Source organism: Gopherus flavomarginatus, chromosome 6 (genome assembly GCF_025201925.1).
Source record: "Gopherus flavomarginatus isolate rGopFla2 chromosome 6, rGopFla2.mat.asm, whole genome shotgun sequence".
In the NCBI taxonomy this organism is placed as follows: domain Eukaryota; kingdom Metazoa; phylum Chordata; order Testudines; family Testudinidae; genus Gopherus; species Gopherus flavomarginatus.
The window spans coordinates 114,388,442-114,403,909 of record NC_066622.1 but is presented as its reverse complement, the minus strand read 5'-3'; the positions used below and the strand labels follow the sequence as shown (position 1 = coordinate 114,403,909).

Sequence of the window (15,468 nt, the reverse complement as noted above, 5' to 3'; positions counted from 1 at the left end):
TGGTGGAAAACCGTCCTCATCATCCTGTGAGTGCTCCTGGCTGGCCTCGGTGAGGTCGGCCGGGGGCGCCTGGGTAAAAATGGGAGTGACTCCTGGTCATTCCTGGCAGATGGTAGAAAAGGCTTGGTAACCGTCCTCATCATAGCAGCTGGAGGCTGAGCTCCATCAGCCCCCCCCCCTTTTCATGTCTAAAGAAAAGATTCTGTACTCCCTGGACTATCATAGCGGGAGGCTGCGCTCCTCTCCCTCCTACCATTTAATGTTCTGCTTGGACTATCATAGCAGCTGGAGGCTGCCCCCCCTCATTTTATCTTGCTAAAAAGTCAGTGTTTCTTATTCCTGCATTCTTTATTACTTCATCACACAAATGGGGGGACGCTGCCACGGTAGCCCAGGAGGGTTGGGGGAGGAGGGAAGCAATGGATGGGGTTGTTGCAGGGGCACCCCCTAGAATGGCATGCAGCTCATCATTTCTGCAGGATCTCTGGGTCTCTGACACGGAGCGGCTGTGCTCTCTGGTTCTCTAGTATACTTGCCCCATATTCCAGGCAAGACTGACTCTATTTTTAGACAAAACATAAAGAAGGGAATGACCCATGGAGTCATTCTCATTTTTGTCCATGGGCCCCTGGCCAACCTCAGCGAGGCCAGCCAGGAGCACCCATGACAGCAGCAGACGGTACAAAAGGATTGATAACCGTTATCACCAATTTCTAATTGCAAACGGTGCAGAATGACTGATAACCATCATCTCATCGCCAGTTTACAATGGCAGACGGTGCAATAGGGATGGTAGCCATCTCTGCTACCGTGCAAAGGCAAATGAATGCTGCTGTGTAGCACTGCAGTACTGCCTCTGTCAGCAGCGTCCAGTACACATATGGTGACAGTGACAAAAGGCAAAAGAGGCTCCATGGTTGCCATGCTATGGCGTCTGCCAGGGCAATCCAGGGGAAAAAGGGCGCGAAATGATTGTCTGCTGTTACTTTCATGGAGGAAAGATTGAGTGATGACATTTACCCAGAATCACCCGCGATACTGTTTTTGCACCATCATGCATTGGGATCTCAACCCAGAATTCTAATGGGCGGGGGAGACTGCGGGAACTATGGGATAGCTACAGGATAACTACCCACAGTGCAACGCTCTGGAAATCGATGCTAGCCTCAGTACATGGACGCATACTGCCGAATTAATGTGCTTAGTGCTGCCACGTGCACTCGACTTTATACAATCTGTTTAAAAAAAATGGTTTCTGTAAAATCGGAATAATCCCATAGTGTAGACATACCCTGAGTATGGTTATCCAGCCAGTTATGCACCCACCTTATAGTAGCCCCATCTGAGTTGTATTTGCCTAGTTTATTGATAAGAATATCATGAGAGACCGTATCAAATGCCTTACTAAAGTCTAGGTATACCACATCCACCGCTTCTCCCTTATCCACAAGACTATCAAAGAAAGCCATCAGATTTGTTTGACATGATTTGTTCTTTACAAATCCGTGCTGGCTATTCCCTATCACCTTTCCACCATCCAAGTGTTTGCAGATGGTTTCCTTAATTACTTGCTCCATTATCTTCCCTGGCACAAATGTTAAACTAACCGATCTCTAGTTTCCTGGGTTGTTTTTTATTTCCCTTTTTATAGATGGGCTCTATATTTGCCCTTTTCCAGTCTTCTGGAATCTCTCCTGTCTCCCATGAGTTTCCAAAGATAATAGCTAGAGGCTCAGATACCTCCTCTATTTAGCTCCTTGAGTATTCTGGGATACATTTCATCAGGCCCTGGTGACTTGCAGGCATTTAACTTTTCTAAGTGATTTTTAACTTGTTCATTTTTTATTTTCTCTTCTAAACTTACCCCCTTCCCATTAGCATTCACTATGTTAGGCATTCCTTCAGACTTCTTGGTGAAGACCGAAACAAAGAAGTCATTAAGCATCTCTGCCATTTCCAAGTTTCCTGTTACTATTTCTCCCTCCTCACTGAGCAGTGGGCCTACCCTGTCCTTGGTCTTCCTCTTGCTTCTAATGTATAGATAAAAAGTCGTCTTGTTTCCTTTTATTCCTGTAGCTAATTTGGGCTCATTTTGTGCCTTTGCCTTTCTAATCTTGCCCCTGCATTCCTGTGTTGTTTGCCTATATTCATCCTTTGTAATCTGTCCTAGTTTCCATTTTTATATGACTCCTTTTTATTTTTTAGATCAAGCAAGATCTCGTGTTTAAGCCAAGGTGGTCTTTTGCCACACTTTCTATCTTGCTTTTGGGCCCTTAGTAGTGTTCCTTTGAAAAACTGCCAACTCTCCTCAGTTGTTTTTCTCCTCAGTTTTGATTCCCATGGGACCTTACCTATCAGCTCTCTGAGCTTACCAAAATCCACTTTCCTGAAATCCATTGTCTCTATTTTGCTGTACTTCCTTCTACCCTTCCTTAGAATTGTGAACTCTATGATTTTATGATCACTTTCACCAAGCTGCCTTCTACTTTCAAATTCTCAACGAGTTCCTCCCTATTTGTTAAAATTAGGTCTAGAACAGCTTCCCCTCTAGTTGCTTTTTCAACCTTCTAAAATAAAAAGTTGTCTGCAACGCAGTCCAAGAACTTATTGGATGGTCTGTGCCCTGCTGTGTTGTTTTCGCAACATGTATCTGGATAGTTGAAGTCTCCCATCACCACCAAATATTGGGTTTTGGATTATTTTGTTAGTTGTTCTAAAAAAAAAGCCTCATCCACCTCTTCCACCCGGTTAGGTGGCCTGTAGTAGACTCCTAGCATGACATCACCCTTGTTTTTCACTCCTTTTATCCTAACCTAGAGACTCTCAACACTTCCGTCTCCTATGTCCATCTCCACCTCAGTCCAAGCGTGTACATTTTTAATATATAAGGGAACACCTCCTCCCCTTTTCCCTGTCTGTCCTTCCTGAGCAAGTGGTACCCATCCATACCAACATTCCAATCGTGTATTATCCCACCAAGTTTTGGTGATGCCAACAATGTCATAGTTGTATTTATTTATTAGCACTTCCAGTTCTTCCTGCTTATTACTCATAGTTCTCGCATTTATATGTTTGTGTAAGATACTGATTTGATCTTGCCTCCCTGTTTTGCCCTGACCCTTCTTTCTCTTTGCCATTATAGCCCACGTTCCCTCCTATTTCTGACCCATCTCCCAGGTCTCCCATGTTCCCCACTTACTTGTGGGCTTTGCTCACCTGTCCCTGTCGAACCTAGTTTAAAGCCCTCCTCACTAGGTTAGCCATTCTGTGTCCAAATAGGTTTTTCCCTCTCCTCGAAAGGTGAACACCATCTCTGCCTAGCAGTCCTTCCTGGAATACCATCTCGTGGTCGAGGAAGCTAAAGCCCTTCTGGTGACACCATCTTTGCAGCCAGGCATTCACCTCCACGATGCACCTGTCTCTGCCCGGGCCCCTACCTTTGACAAGAAGAATAGAAGAGAATACCACCTGCGCTCCAAACTCCTTCACCTGTACTCCCAGAGCCCTGTAGTCACTCTTGATCTGCTTAGTGTCACACCTGGCAGTATCATTTGTGCCCACATGGATGACTAGCATGGGGTAGTAGTCAGAGGGCTGGATAATCCTTGACAATGCCTCCGTAACATCTTGGCTACTGGCCCCTGGCAGGCAGCATACCTCCCGAGATGAAATGTCAAGGCAACAGATGGGCACCTCCGTCTCTCTCAGAAGAGAGTCTCCGACCACCACTGCCTCACGTTTCCTGTTTGCAGCGGTGGCAGCAGACCTCCCAGCCTTAGGGGTACGAGGCTTCTCCTCCTCTATTGTAGGGGTTGATTCCTTCTCTCCTGTGTCAAGAAGAGCATAATGGTTAGCTGTTACTATGGTGGGAGGGTTCGGGGCAGGGGTGGTGAACTGCCTGCTGCCAGAAGTAACCAGCTGCCAGTGTTTACCCTGAGCCATCTCTTACTCCACCAGTGGTGTGTCAGCAGTCCTGTGTACTGAGACAGCTACCTCAGCTGTCTCCACATGGACGCTGTCCAGGAATTGCTCGTGGATTCAGATGCTTCTTAATCTAGCCACCACCTCCTTTAGCTCCCCCACCGGCTGCCTGAGAGATTTCACCAGCAGGCACCTTTCACATTGGATGATCCCCCCAGCCTGGATGTCAGTAAGTGGGAATTGCAAATCACAGTCTCTGCAAAACCACACCAGGATCAGGGTAGAAGCATCCATGCTCAGGCGCTCTGTCTGGCTACAGGTGCAGGTGGAGGAGACAGAAGCAGTGCTGGTACAGGTGTTACAGGTCTTCCTAACCATCATAGGCTTCCCTCTGTCAAACTCCCTCTCACACTCCCCTGTCTGCAGCCCCCTGTCCACTTGAGGGGACGTTGAGCAGATGTAAAATTATTTCCCTTGCATCCAAAATTGTAACAAGATTAAAAGCCTTGTGGGTGTAACAAACCAAAATCTACGTTTACAAATAACACTAAAAAGTTCAAAGCGCTATATAGAGAGAGCCAGAAACTGAATAGTCAATGATATGTTGTTAAAAATGTTAATTTTCTGAACAAGAAATCAGCAACCCTGAATGGTTTTCCAGTTGCTGTTGATAAAGCCCCAGTGTACAGGTTGTAAAAAGAGGAGTTGGCAAGGCTTTGTGCACCTGTAAATGGGATCACAGGTTTCTATTTACTATTCCTTGAAATGCATTTATATTCACTATTTTACCACCTTATTTATACCTTTATTTTTCTACTTAATGTCTGCAGCGCTAACAGAAAATCAGCATTTATTGCAATAAACAAATTAAAAACAACCCTCCAAATAACTTTTGTCACTGAAGTCAGCAGCTGAGACAGAATACACACGTCGAACATGGTTAATAAAAAGACTTATATTTGTCTGGTAAAAAATTATCTTCTAGAATTCCAAAATATGCATTTTAATAATGACCAAGCTTCTGGACCAATAGTCTAACAAGCTTTCTACTTACAATCCAGGAGCCTTGCAAGAGTTAAAAGTAAAATTTAGCAGACATCAATAGTTTATTGAAGAAATACTCCTTTTTGCCTCATAATTTGCAGAAGGCTGCAAATGTCAGTCATGATGTACTGCCTCTTGAAATTAGTCAATAGAGCAAACAGCAAGAATTGCTGTGGGCAGAAAATAAGCACTGTAATCATGACATAACTGGGGTCAATGATTTATGGATTTCAATATAGTAGTAGCTGCATATGATTGAAAATTTACTAGGTCACTAGTGCACCAAAAATTTTATTCACAGCCTCTAGGCATCTTTTGAAATGTGCAACAAAATAAAAACCCCTGAACCTGTTTTGACACTGTGCAGGCTCAGTGGATGACATGCCAGCCCAGTGAGTCTCATTTAAATGCAAATGTCTCATAAACTTTTGCATCAAACTCCTTTTTAAACATACAAAATGCTGAGCAGAACATTATAAAAAGGATTGACATGCACAATCAAAACTGCAAAGAAAATTATGAAAATAAAAACATGTTTTCTCTGACTTTTAAGCTGGAAGCTGAAGCTGTGCCTGAAGTATCTGAAAAATACGAAATTAGTTCTGTTCCAACATTCTTGTTTTTTAAGGTAAGAGAAAATGGATTGCATATTACTCACATGAATGTCTGTGTTAAGTTCAGCAGTTCAGTACTAGTAAATTTTCATTCTACTCTTGTTTTAGTACTAAAAAGAGCAGAACTCTCTCTCTTCTTAATTTTGACTTAATGAAGAAGCTGCTAACAATCTGTGTGTGTGTGTGTGTGTGTTGTTTTTTTAACCGAGGGCACAAGAATAGCCAGTTCACAGAAATGATTATGGAACCCAGTTTTAATATTTCAGAACCTCCTTGAAATACCTTGGAATTCATAGGTGGCTTTACAATACCTGAGATGCACAAGACTCTTCTCTTGTATTATGTTAGGCGTGGTCTAGTGGGAGTTCATGATTCATTCACTTTTCTGTTTGAATTATTCAGTGTAATGCTTGTGAAGAATTAACAGGTGATTATGCAGTAGAAATCGCACATTTGGTTCTGTTTTGTTAATAATTTTTGTTTATAACAAGTTTTAAGAAGTCTGTTTGGTACAGACAGTGCTATGGCCAACAGACTAGTTTCTGTTTTAGAATTTTGCTGGGATTAAAGAGGTAAAGGGTCAGTATTCTAACCCATTCTGCCTGCTTATCTGAAAACCTATAATATGTAGTGATGGAATACATTAAAACTTCCAATTTTTAGTAGTTTAGAAGACGCTTTTAGTTAATGCTTCTTAACTGAGCTACTCTCTTGGCTTATTCAGAATTCTCAGAAAATTGACAGATTAGATGGTGCCCATGCCCCAGAGCTGACCAAAAAAGTCCAGCGCCATGCATCTAGCAGTACAATTTCAGCTGGCCCTAATGATAATGCAAAAGAGGACCTCAACGTGCGTCTAAAGAAATTGACCAATGCTGCACCCTGCATGGTGTTTATAAAAGGATCTCCCCAGGAGCCTTGTTGTGGTAAGGACTTCCTGAAATTTTATTTAATGTAACAGGGCTTGTTTATGTAGGGATTGGTTGCAGGAGTTATATATAGGCTTGTTTGTGGTATGTATCATTAAAGCAGAGGTCCCCAGGCTTTTTGTGGTCATGACCCCTTTACTCTTGTCCATGATGCCCTCCCCCAACCTGGACCGTGGCTCCAGAGGGGAGGGGAAGGAAGAGATGCGGAAAGGAGTAAGGAGACCAAGGCTGGGGCTGCAGTTGGGAGCTGAGGCTGGAGCGGGGCTGGGGGAGGAGCCCCGACTGGAGGTGGGGCTGGAGCAGAGGTGGGGGTGGAGCAGGGCTGGGTGGCGCTCCCTCCCCATCCCCCACGGGAACTGTCCTGGGTCCTGCCGTGCCTCCGCCAAAGTTCCTCTGCACCCCTCTGCACCCCCGGGGGGCACACGCCGACAGTTTAATACAGGGACCACTGCATTACAGTATCTGAGCGCCTTAAAACACTAATTTATTTTCACAGTCCCCTCATGAAGTTACCGTATTGTTATTTTGTTGCTCCAAATAAGGAACAGAGGGATAGAAAGACTAAGCAACCTGCCCCATTCTCTCTGTACCTGCAGAAGAGGTTACTGCTACCAAAAACCAGTTGAGCACTTCAACACACTTTAGTTCCAGGTGTTTAGGCAGTGACTTCCACCAAAAAGCAGTAGCAAACATGTAGTGTTAAAATCATTTTAATTAAAATAATATTAATAGATTATGGTAAGTTCAGGCCTTAACCTAGGTTATTGTAAAATATAAATTTAATTTTCAATAGTTTTTTAATTTAACTCATCTCTATAATTTAAATAAAAATCACTTTTTATCCAGCCTGACTTTGATACAATTCCTCAAAATTATAATTTAAAAATTAAATTGGTTTTGATAAGAACGCATGTGGATTTAAAACTGGGTAACTGGCTGGAAACAAAGGGCAATAAGTAATAATGCAACGGGGAAGAGTCAGTGTTTGAGAGAGGTTTCTAATGAGTTACCAAAGTGATGACCGTACTTATTTGCTGTATTCTTTAGTGATCAGGATAAGGGTGTATTCAGGAGGTTCATGAAAGAAACCAAATTGAGAAGAGTTGAGTAAATAGTAAAAATGGAGGAAAAAGTACAAAAGGACCTAGAGAAACTGAAAATGGCAAGAACATAAAAAACAAGAATTAAATAGGAACAATGCAAGCTTCAGTACTACACTGGGGTAGAAGAGAGGGAGAGGAAGGTGAAAATTATTCAAAACACACAAGTTCAGTGGGAGGGAGTAAGTGCAAATGATGAAGTGAGGTGGTAGTGATTTGAGTTTGCAATATGTATGGCTACAAAAAATGGTATTTTGGGCTGCAAACACAGGCATCAAGTCCTGGGGCAAGGAGGTATTAGGACTTCTTCCTGTAGTTGTGGTATAATATCGGGAATAGTACTTTCATTTCTAGTCATCATGGGTCTGATCCAAAGCTTGTTAAAGTCAGTGGAAAACTTTCCACCGACTTCAGTGAACTTTGGAACAGACCTGATGTTGACAGATTGGAGGAATTTAGGAAAAGAACAACACAACTGAGCAAGAGCCTTTTGAAGAAGGATTTTAAAGAGCTGACATGTATATCTTGCCTAAGCGGTGACTTGTGGATGGGGGAAGGAAGGAATTCTACATGTATTCTGAAGATTAACTTGAGGAGTCGAGTGCAGTAAATGGGAGTGATGTGATGGAATTAAAATAACTTAATCTGAATAGGAGGAAGAACTTTTTGCCAATGAAATGTATTGGGCTGTGAAACAATCGTAAAAGGAAAGTAATGGTGAAAAGTACCATTGTCTGGGATTTTAAAAAGATCAGACAAAACACTACATAATATACTAGAAGGAACAATCCTGCATTGGCAGGGAGAGACTCCATGGTTTAATAAAGCTGTTTTCAGATTGTGTGATCACTTGGTTGTACACCTCTACCTTGATATAATGCTATCTTTTGGGAGCCAAAAAATCTTACCGTTTTATAGGTGAAATCACGTTATAGCGAACTTGCTTTGATCCGCTGGAGCGCACAGCCCCGCCCCCTTGGAGTGCCGCTTTACCGTGTTGTATCCGACTTCTTGTTATATCGGGGTAGAGGTGTATGTGGAGAGCTGGTTGATCACATGCTATTGGCTCTACCTCCAACAGCTAATTGTATTTAAAGAAAATAATTAAAAAGTCACTTTTACATGTAAACTACTGTTGTGAGTACTGTGGGAATGTTACTGGATTATGGGAGATGAAGTGATCTGCAGGATCCTGTAAATGGTTCGTGGTTCATGCAATACGAACATCTGATCTGATGTCTTTTTCCTTAAGTCCTAAAATGCTGCTACATTTTAATTAGATGAATAAGTCCCACGGGATCATTATGGCAAGGATGCTGGAATAATTTTTACAGTGCGGGTGCTGAGCCATTGAACAAAACTGTAAACCCAGTATATTATGGAAACCACTTCAAGCCAGCATCTCTAGTTCCAACACCTATGGGTTAAGGTAGAAATGGTTTAGCAAGTAACAAACTAAAACTAAACATTCACACCTCCTCCCCCCCATGTTAACTGTACAACTATGTGTGCACTTTAAAATCATACATAAATATTTGCACACTCCTCATACATATTTCATATGCAATGAAGAATTGAGATGCTTTTAAGCACCTATATCTTTATCCCAAATAGCATTTTATTTCCCAATAATCTTATTTGTATCACTCACAAATTTCTTGCCTTAGTTATAATATGTGGTGTTTGCTTTCCAAAATATTTCCAGTTTGGTTTTCCCCCAGTATGTTACAGTGAATGGGAGATGGAATGGTTTGATTTAAATCAGTGATTTATATCACAGATTTTAATTGTGGTTTAAATCAGCAAGAAAGAAACTTTGATTTAAATAAATTATTTTAATTTTGTTTTGAATTTGTACTCTTTAGTTTCTAAAAGAAAAGTTTATTCTCATCAGTTAGTAACCATTAAAACGTTGGTCCACAGCCAACTGTAGCCTTTACAGTAAATTTGGTACTTTTTTGCTAACCAGCGCATCTACTATATCTGTAGACATATGTTTAAGCAACTATGCAGATTAACATATGTATTCAGATTCTTAGTTTTTACATTTTTCATTATGTTAGAAAATGGCAAATGACACATTTCTTATGTCATTTATATAGAACTCCATTGGGGTGGAATTTGGAATGCAATTAAATATACAAACAGCACTTTTAAGTTTTAAGTTTATTAGTTAAGTACCTTAAATGTGCTGGATACAGAAAAACAAAATAAATTTATTCATACATTTCTTAATCAAAGACACTATAATCTTTAGTTGGTGTATTGAACCTGATTGTTTCTGATCACCATGTTGTTTAAAATTTAGAACTAGAAAGTGTCATCTTCTTACACCTCCTTTTTCGTTCATAGCTTGAAAGAGGAAGCCAAGCTTTCCTGCTTTCTCAGCTCCCAATCTGTTTCCCAACTTCATATGAGCTAGTCATTGGACTGAACTAGTTGAATAAATTGAAACGAAGAAAATATTCTCTTTTACTTGCAGAGGAAGCTATTACTGTCAGCAGCTAGTATAGCACTTCAACGAACTCTGGTTCCAGGTGCTTAGGCACTGACTTCCACCAGTTCTGTGGTTTGACTTCCTTTAAAACATTATTTTAAACTTCCTTTAAAGCACTGGGACACAAATGCCAAAAACTGGATTGCTCAAGAAAAACTTGGATGGGTGGCAACCCTTGTTTAGGTCTTATGTCGATAATTTCAAATTTAACTTTAAATAGGCTTTTTTATAGAGAAAAATGTATTTAAATTAAAGTAAATACATTTTTTAAATTCACTCTGATGGGAGAATATAGATTAGGACTTTTAAAAATTTTTTTTCGTGTTTGTATTTCATTTGCATATACTCAATATGCCAGCGAAATGTCTTAGTTTTCATAATTATCGTGTCAGAGACAGTTACTACTATAGTGTAGTTAAGTAAAAGTTTTCACTTTGACCCTTCTGCTTTAAGAACTTCCTGAAACTTTGAAACCTTTATAAGAACACCCCTTGTATCAAAAAAGCTTGAAGGTAGGCATGAGCTTTTGCAAATCGCATGCTGAGCTTTTAAAGATTATATCTGTTACATGTATGTGAGGCTAGGTTTAACAATGTAATCATAGAATATCAGGGTTGGAAGGGACCTCAGGAGCTCATCCAGTCCAACCTCCTGTTCAAAGCAGGACCAATCCCCAGTTAAATCATCCCAGCCAGGGCTTCGTCAAGTCTGACCTTAAAAACCTCTAAGGAAGGAGATTCCACCACCTCCCTAGGTAACCCATTCCAGTGCTTCACCACCCTCCTAGTGAAAAAATTTTTCCTAATAGCCAACCTAAGCCTCCCCCACTGCAGCTTGAGACCATTATTCCTTGTTCTGTCGTCTGGTACCACTGAGAACAGTTTAGATCCATCCTCTTTGGAACCCCCTTTCAGGTAGTTGAAAGCAGCTATCAACCCCCCTTCATTCTTCTCTTCTGCAGACTAAATAATCCCAGTTCCCTCAGCCTCTCCTCATAAGTCATGTGCTCCAGCCCGTAATCATTTTTGTTGTCCTCCACTGGACTCTTTCCAATTTTTCCATATTCTTCTTGTAGTTTGGGGCCCTGTCATAAACAGATAGCTAAGGGTTAATGTCTCTTTCACCTGAAGCACCTGACCAGAGGACCAATCAGGAAACCGGATTTTTTCAACTTTGGGTGGAGGGATTTGAGTGTCTTTGTCTTTGTTTTCTGGCTGCCTGCTTGCTCTGAGCTTTGGAGAAGTAGTTCTACTTTCTAGTCTTCTGTTTCTAAGTGTAAGGACAAAGAGATCAGATAGTAAGTTATATGGTTTCTTTTCTTTGGTATTTGCATGAATATAAGTGCTGGAGTGCTTTGATTTGTATTCTTTTTGAATAAGGCTGTTTATTCAATATTCTTTTAAGCAATTGACCCTGTGTTGTATCATCTTAATACAGAGAAAACATTTGTACTTATTTTTCTTTCTTTTTATATAAAGCTTTCTTTTAAGACCTGTTGGAGTTTTTCTTTACTTCAGGGAAATTGAGTCTGTACTCACCAGGGAATTGGTGGGAGGAAGAAATCAAGGGGAGATTTGTGTGTTGGATTGCTAGCCTGACTTTGCATTCCCTCTGGGGGAATAGGAAAGTACTTTTTGCTTCCAGGACTGGAAACAGAGAGGGGGAGTCACTCTGTGTAGTTTCACAGAGCTTATGTCTGTGTATCTCTCCAGGAGCATCTGGAGGGGGGAAGGGAAAAAGGATTATTTCCCTTTGTTGTGAGACTCAAGGGATTTGGGTCTTGGGGTCCCCAGGGAAGGTTTTTCAGAGGGACCAGAGTGCCCCAAAACACTCTAATTTTTTGGGTGGTGGCAGCAGGTACCAGGTCCAAGCTGGTAACTAAGCTTGGAGGTTTTCATGCTAACCCCCATATTTTGGACGCTAAGGTCCAAATCTGGGACTAAGGTTATTACAGGCCCAAAACTGGACACACTACTCACCAATGTTGAATAGAGGGGAATGATCATGTCCCTCTATCTGCTGGCAGTGCCCCTACTTATACAGCCCAAAATGCCATTAGCCTTCTTGGCAACAAGGGCATACTGTCGACTCATATCCAGCGTCTCATCTACTGTAACCCTTAGGTCTTTTTTTGCAGAACTGCTGCCTAGCCATTCGGTCCCTAGTCTGTAGCAGTGCATGGGATTCTTCCATCCTAAGTGCAGGACTCTGCGCTTGTCCTTGTTGAACCTCATCAGATTTCTTTTGGCCAATCCTCTAATTTGTCTAGGTCCCTCTGTATGCTATCCCTACCTCCCAGCGTATCTGCCACTCCTCCCAGTTTAGTGTCATCTGCAGACTTGCTGAGGGTGCAGTCCTCGCCATACTCCAGATAATTAATGAAGATCTTGAACAAAACGGGCCCCAGGACTGACCTTTGGGGCACTCTGCTTGATACCGGCTGCCAACTAGACATGGAGCCATTGATCACTACCCATTGAGCCCGATGATCTAGCCAGCTTTCTATCCATTCATCCAGCCCATACTTCTTTAACTTGCCATCAAGAATACTGTAGGAGACCGTATCAAAAGCTTTGCTAAAGTCAAGGAATAACACATCCACTGCTTTCCCCTCATCCATAGAGCCAGTTATCTCGTCATAAAAGCAATTAGGTTAGTCAGGCATGACTTGCCCTTGGTGAATCCATGCTGACTGTTCCTGATCACTTTACTCTCAGAGCTCTAAGTGCTTCAGAATTGATTCCTTGAGGATCTGCTCCATGATTTTTCCAGGGACTGAGGTGAAGCTGACTGGCCTGTAGTTCCCCGGATCCTCCTCCTTCCCTTTTTTTAAAGATGGGCACTGCATTAGCCTTTTTCCAGTCATTGGGACCTCCCCCATCACCATGAGTTTTCAAAGATAATGGTCAATGGCTCTGCAATCACATCCTCCAATTCCTTTAGCACCCTCGAATGCAGCGCATCTGGCCCCATGGACTTGTGCTCGTCCAGCTTTTCTAAATAGTCCTGAACCACTTCTTTCTCTACAGAGGTCTGATCACCTCCTCCCCATGCTGTGCTGCCCAGTGCAGTAGTTTGTGAGCTGACCTTGTTTGTGAAGACAGAGACAAAAAAACATTGAGTACATTAGCTTTTTCCACATCCTCTGTCATTAGGTTACCTCCCTCATTCAGTAAAGGGCTCACACTTTCCTGGACTTTCTTCTTGTTGCTAACATACCTGAAGAAACCCTTCTTGTTACTCTTAACATCTCTTGCTAGCTGCAACTTCAAGTGTGAGTTGGCCTTCCTGATTTCACTCCTGCATTCCTGAGCAATATTTTTATACTCCTCCCTGGTCATTTGTCCAGTCTTCCACTTCTTGTAAGCTTCTTTTTTGTATTTAAGATCAGCAGGGATTTCACTGTTAAGCCAAGCTGGTCGCCTCCCATATTTACTATTCTTTCTACACATGAGGATGTTTTATTCCTGCAACCTCAATAAGGATTCTTTAAAATACAGCCAGCTCTCCTGGACTCCTTTTCCCCTCATGTTATTCTCCCAGGGGATCTTGCCCATCAGTTCCCTTAGGGAGTCAAAGTCTGCTTTTCTGAAGTCCAGGGTCCGTATTCTGCTGCTCTTCTTCCTTCCTTGTGTCAGGATACTGAACTCGACCATCTCATGGTCACTGCCTCCCAGGTTCCCATCCACTTTTGCTTCCCCTACTAATTCTTCCCTGCTTGTGAGCAGCAGGTCTAGAAGAGCTCTGCCCCTAGTTGGTTCCTCCAGCACTTGCACCAGGAAATTGTCCCCTACACTTTCCAAAAACTTCCTGGATTATTTGTGCACTGCTGTATTGCTCTCCCAGCAGATATCAGAGTGATTAAAAGTCTGCCATGAGAATCAGAGCCTGTGATCTAGTAACTTCTGTTAGTTGCTGGAAGAAAGCCTCGTCCACCTCATCCCCCTGGTCTGGTGGTCTATAGCAGACTCCCACCACGACATCAACTTTGTTGCTCACACTTCTAAACTTTAATCCAGAGAGACTCAGGTTTTTCCGCAGTTTCATAACGGAGCTCTGAGCAGTCACACTGCTCTCCTACATGCAGTGCAACTCCCCCACCTTTTCTGCCCTGCCTGTCCTTCCTGAACAATTTATATCCATCCATGACAATACTCCAGTCATGTGAGTGATCCACCAAGTCTCTGTTATTCCAATCACATCCAAGTTCCTTGACTGTTGCAGGACTTCCAGTTCTCCCTGCTTGTTTCCAAGACTTCTTGCAGTTGTGTTATAGGCACTTAAGATAACTTGCCGATTGTCAGGCTTTCTCAGTATGAGACAGGAGTCCTCCCCTCTTGCGCTCTCCTGCTCGTGTGTAATGAAGTTGTCAAGGTTTTTTCCCCACTTTGAACTTTAGAGTACAAAAAGTGGGGAGCTGCATGAACACTTTTAAGCTTAATTACTAGCTTAAATTTGGTACGGTGCCACCAGCCAGAAGTCTGTGTCTGGCACACTTTCTGTTTCCCCCAGAACCTTCCTTGGGGAACCCAAAACACAAACCCCTTGGGTCTTAAAGCAAGGAGAAATTAACCATCGCTCTCCTTTTCCCCCCAGACTCTCCCCTCCCTGGGTTGCCTTGAGAGGCTTACACAAATCCAGACTCCTTGGATCTTAAAACAAAGAGGAATTAACCATCCCCTTCCTTTTGCCCCCAGACTTTCCCCCCTCCCCCGGGAAGCTTCACACCGATCCAAACTCCTTGGATCTTAAAACAAGGAGGAATTAATCCTTTCCCCCCACCAATCCCTGGTGAGTTTAGACTCAATCCCTTGGATTCTAAAACAAGGAAAAATCAATCAGGTTCTTAAAAAGAAAGCTTTTAATTAAAGAAAGAAAAGGGAAAAATTATCTCTGTAAAATCAGGATGGAAAATGCTTTACAGGGTACTCAGATTCATATAGACTAGAGGGACCCCCCCCGCCTGAGAGTCAAAGTTACAGCAAACAGAGGTAAAAATCCTTTCAGCAAAAAGACACATTTACAAGTTAAGAAAACAAACATAAGACTAATCCGCCTTGCCTGGCTATGACTTACTAGTTTGAAACATGAAAGACTGATTCAGAAAGATTTGGAGAACCTGGAATGATGTCCCGTCCCTCTCAGTCCTGAGAGCGAACAACAATCCAAACAAAGAGCACAAACAAAAGACTTCCCTCCACCAAGATTTGAAAGTATCTTGTCCCCCCATTGGTCCTCTGGTCAGGTGTCAGCCAGGTTTACTGAGCTTCTTAACCCTTTACAGGTAAAAGAGACATTAACCCTTAACCATCTGTTTATGACAGAAGCATACTGAATATGTATGTGGGCTGAGGCAGAGGTTC

General features: G+C 42.3%; 1 protein-coding gene across 2 annotated transcripts in view; it reads left to right on the top strand.

The window, feature by feature from the left end:
* The window catches only part of GLRX3 (glutaredoxin 3), a 357,920-nt gene that overhangs the window by 13,556 nt on the left and 328,896 nt on the right, over positions 1 to 15,468 (top strand). For both annotated transcript variants that reach the window (XM_050959662.1, XM_050959661.1), the window contains exons 3-4: positions 5,519 to 5,593; positions 6,304 to 6,505. In XM_050959662.1, the coding sequence (XP_050815619.1) occupies positions 5,519 to 5,593; positions 6,304 to 6,505 (277 nt within the window). The remainder of the gene's footprint in view (positions 1 to 5,518; positions 5,594 to 6,303; positions 6,506 to 15,468) is intronic.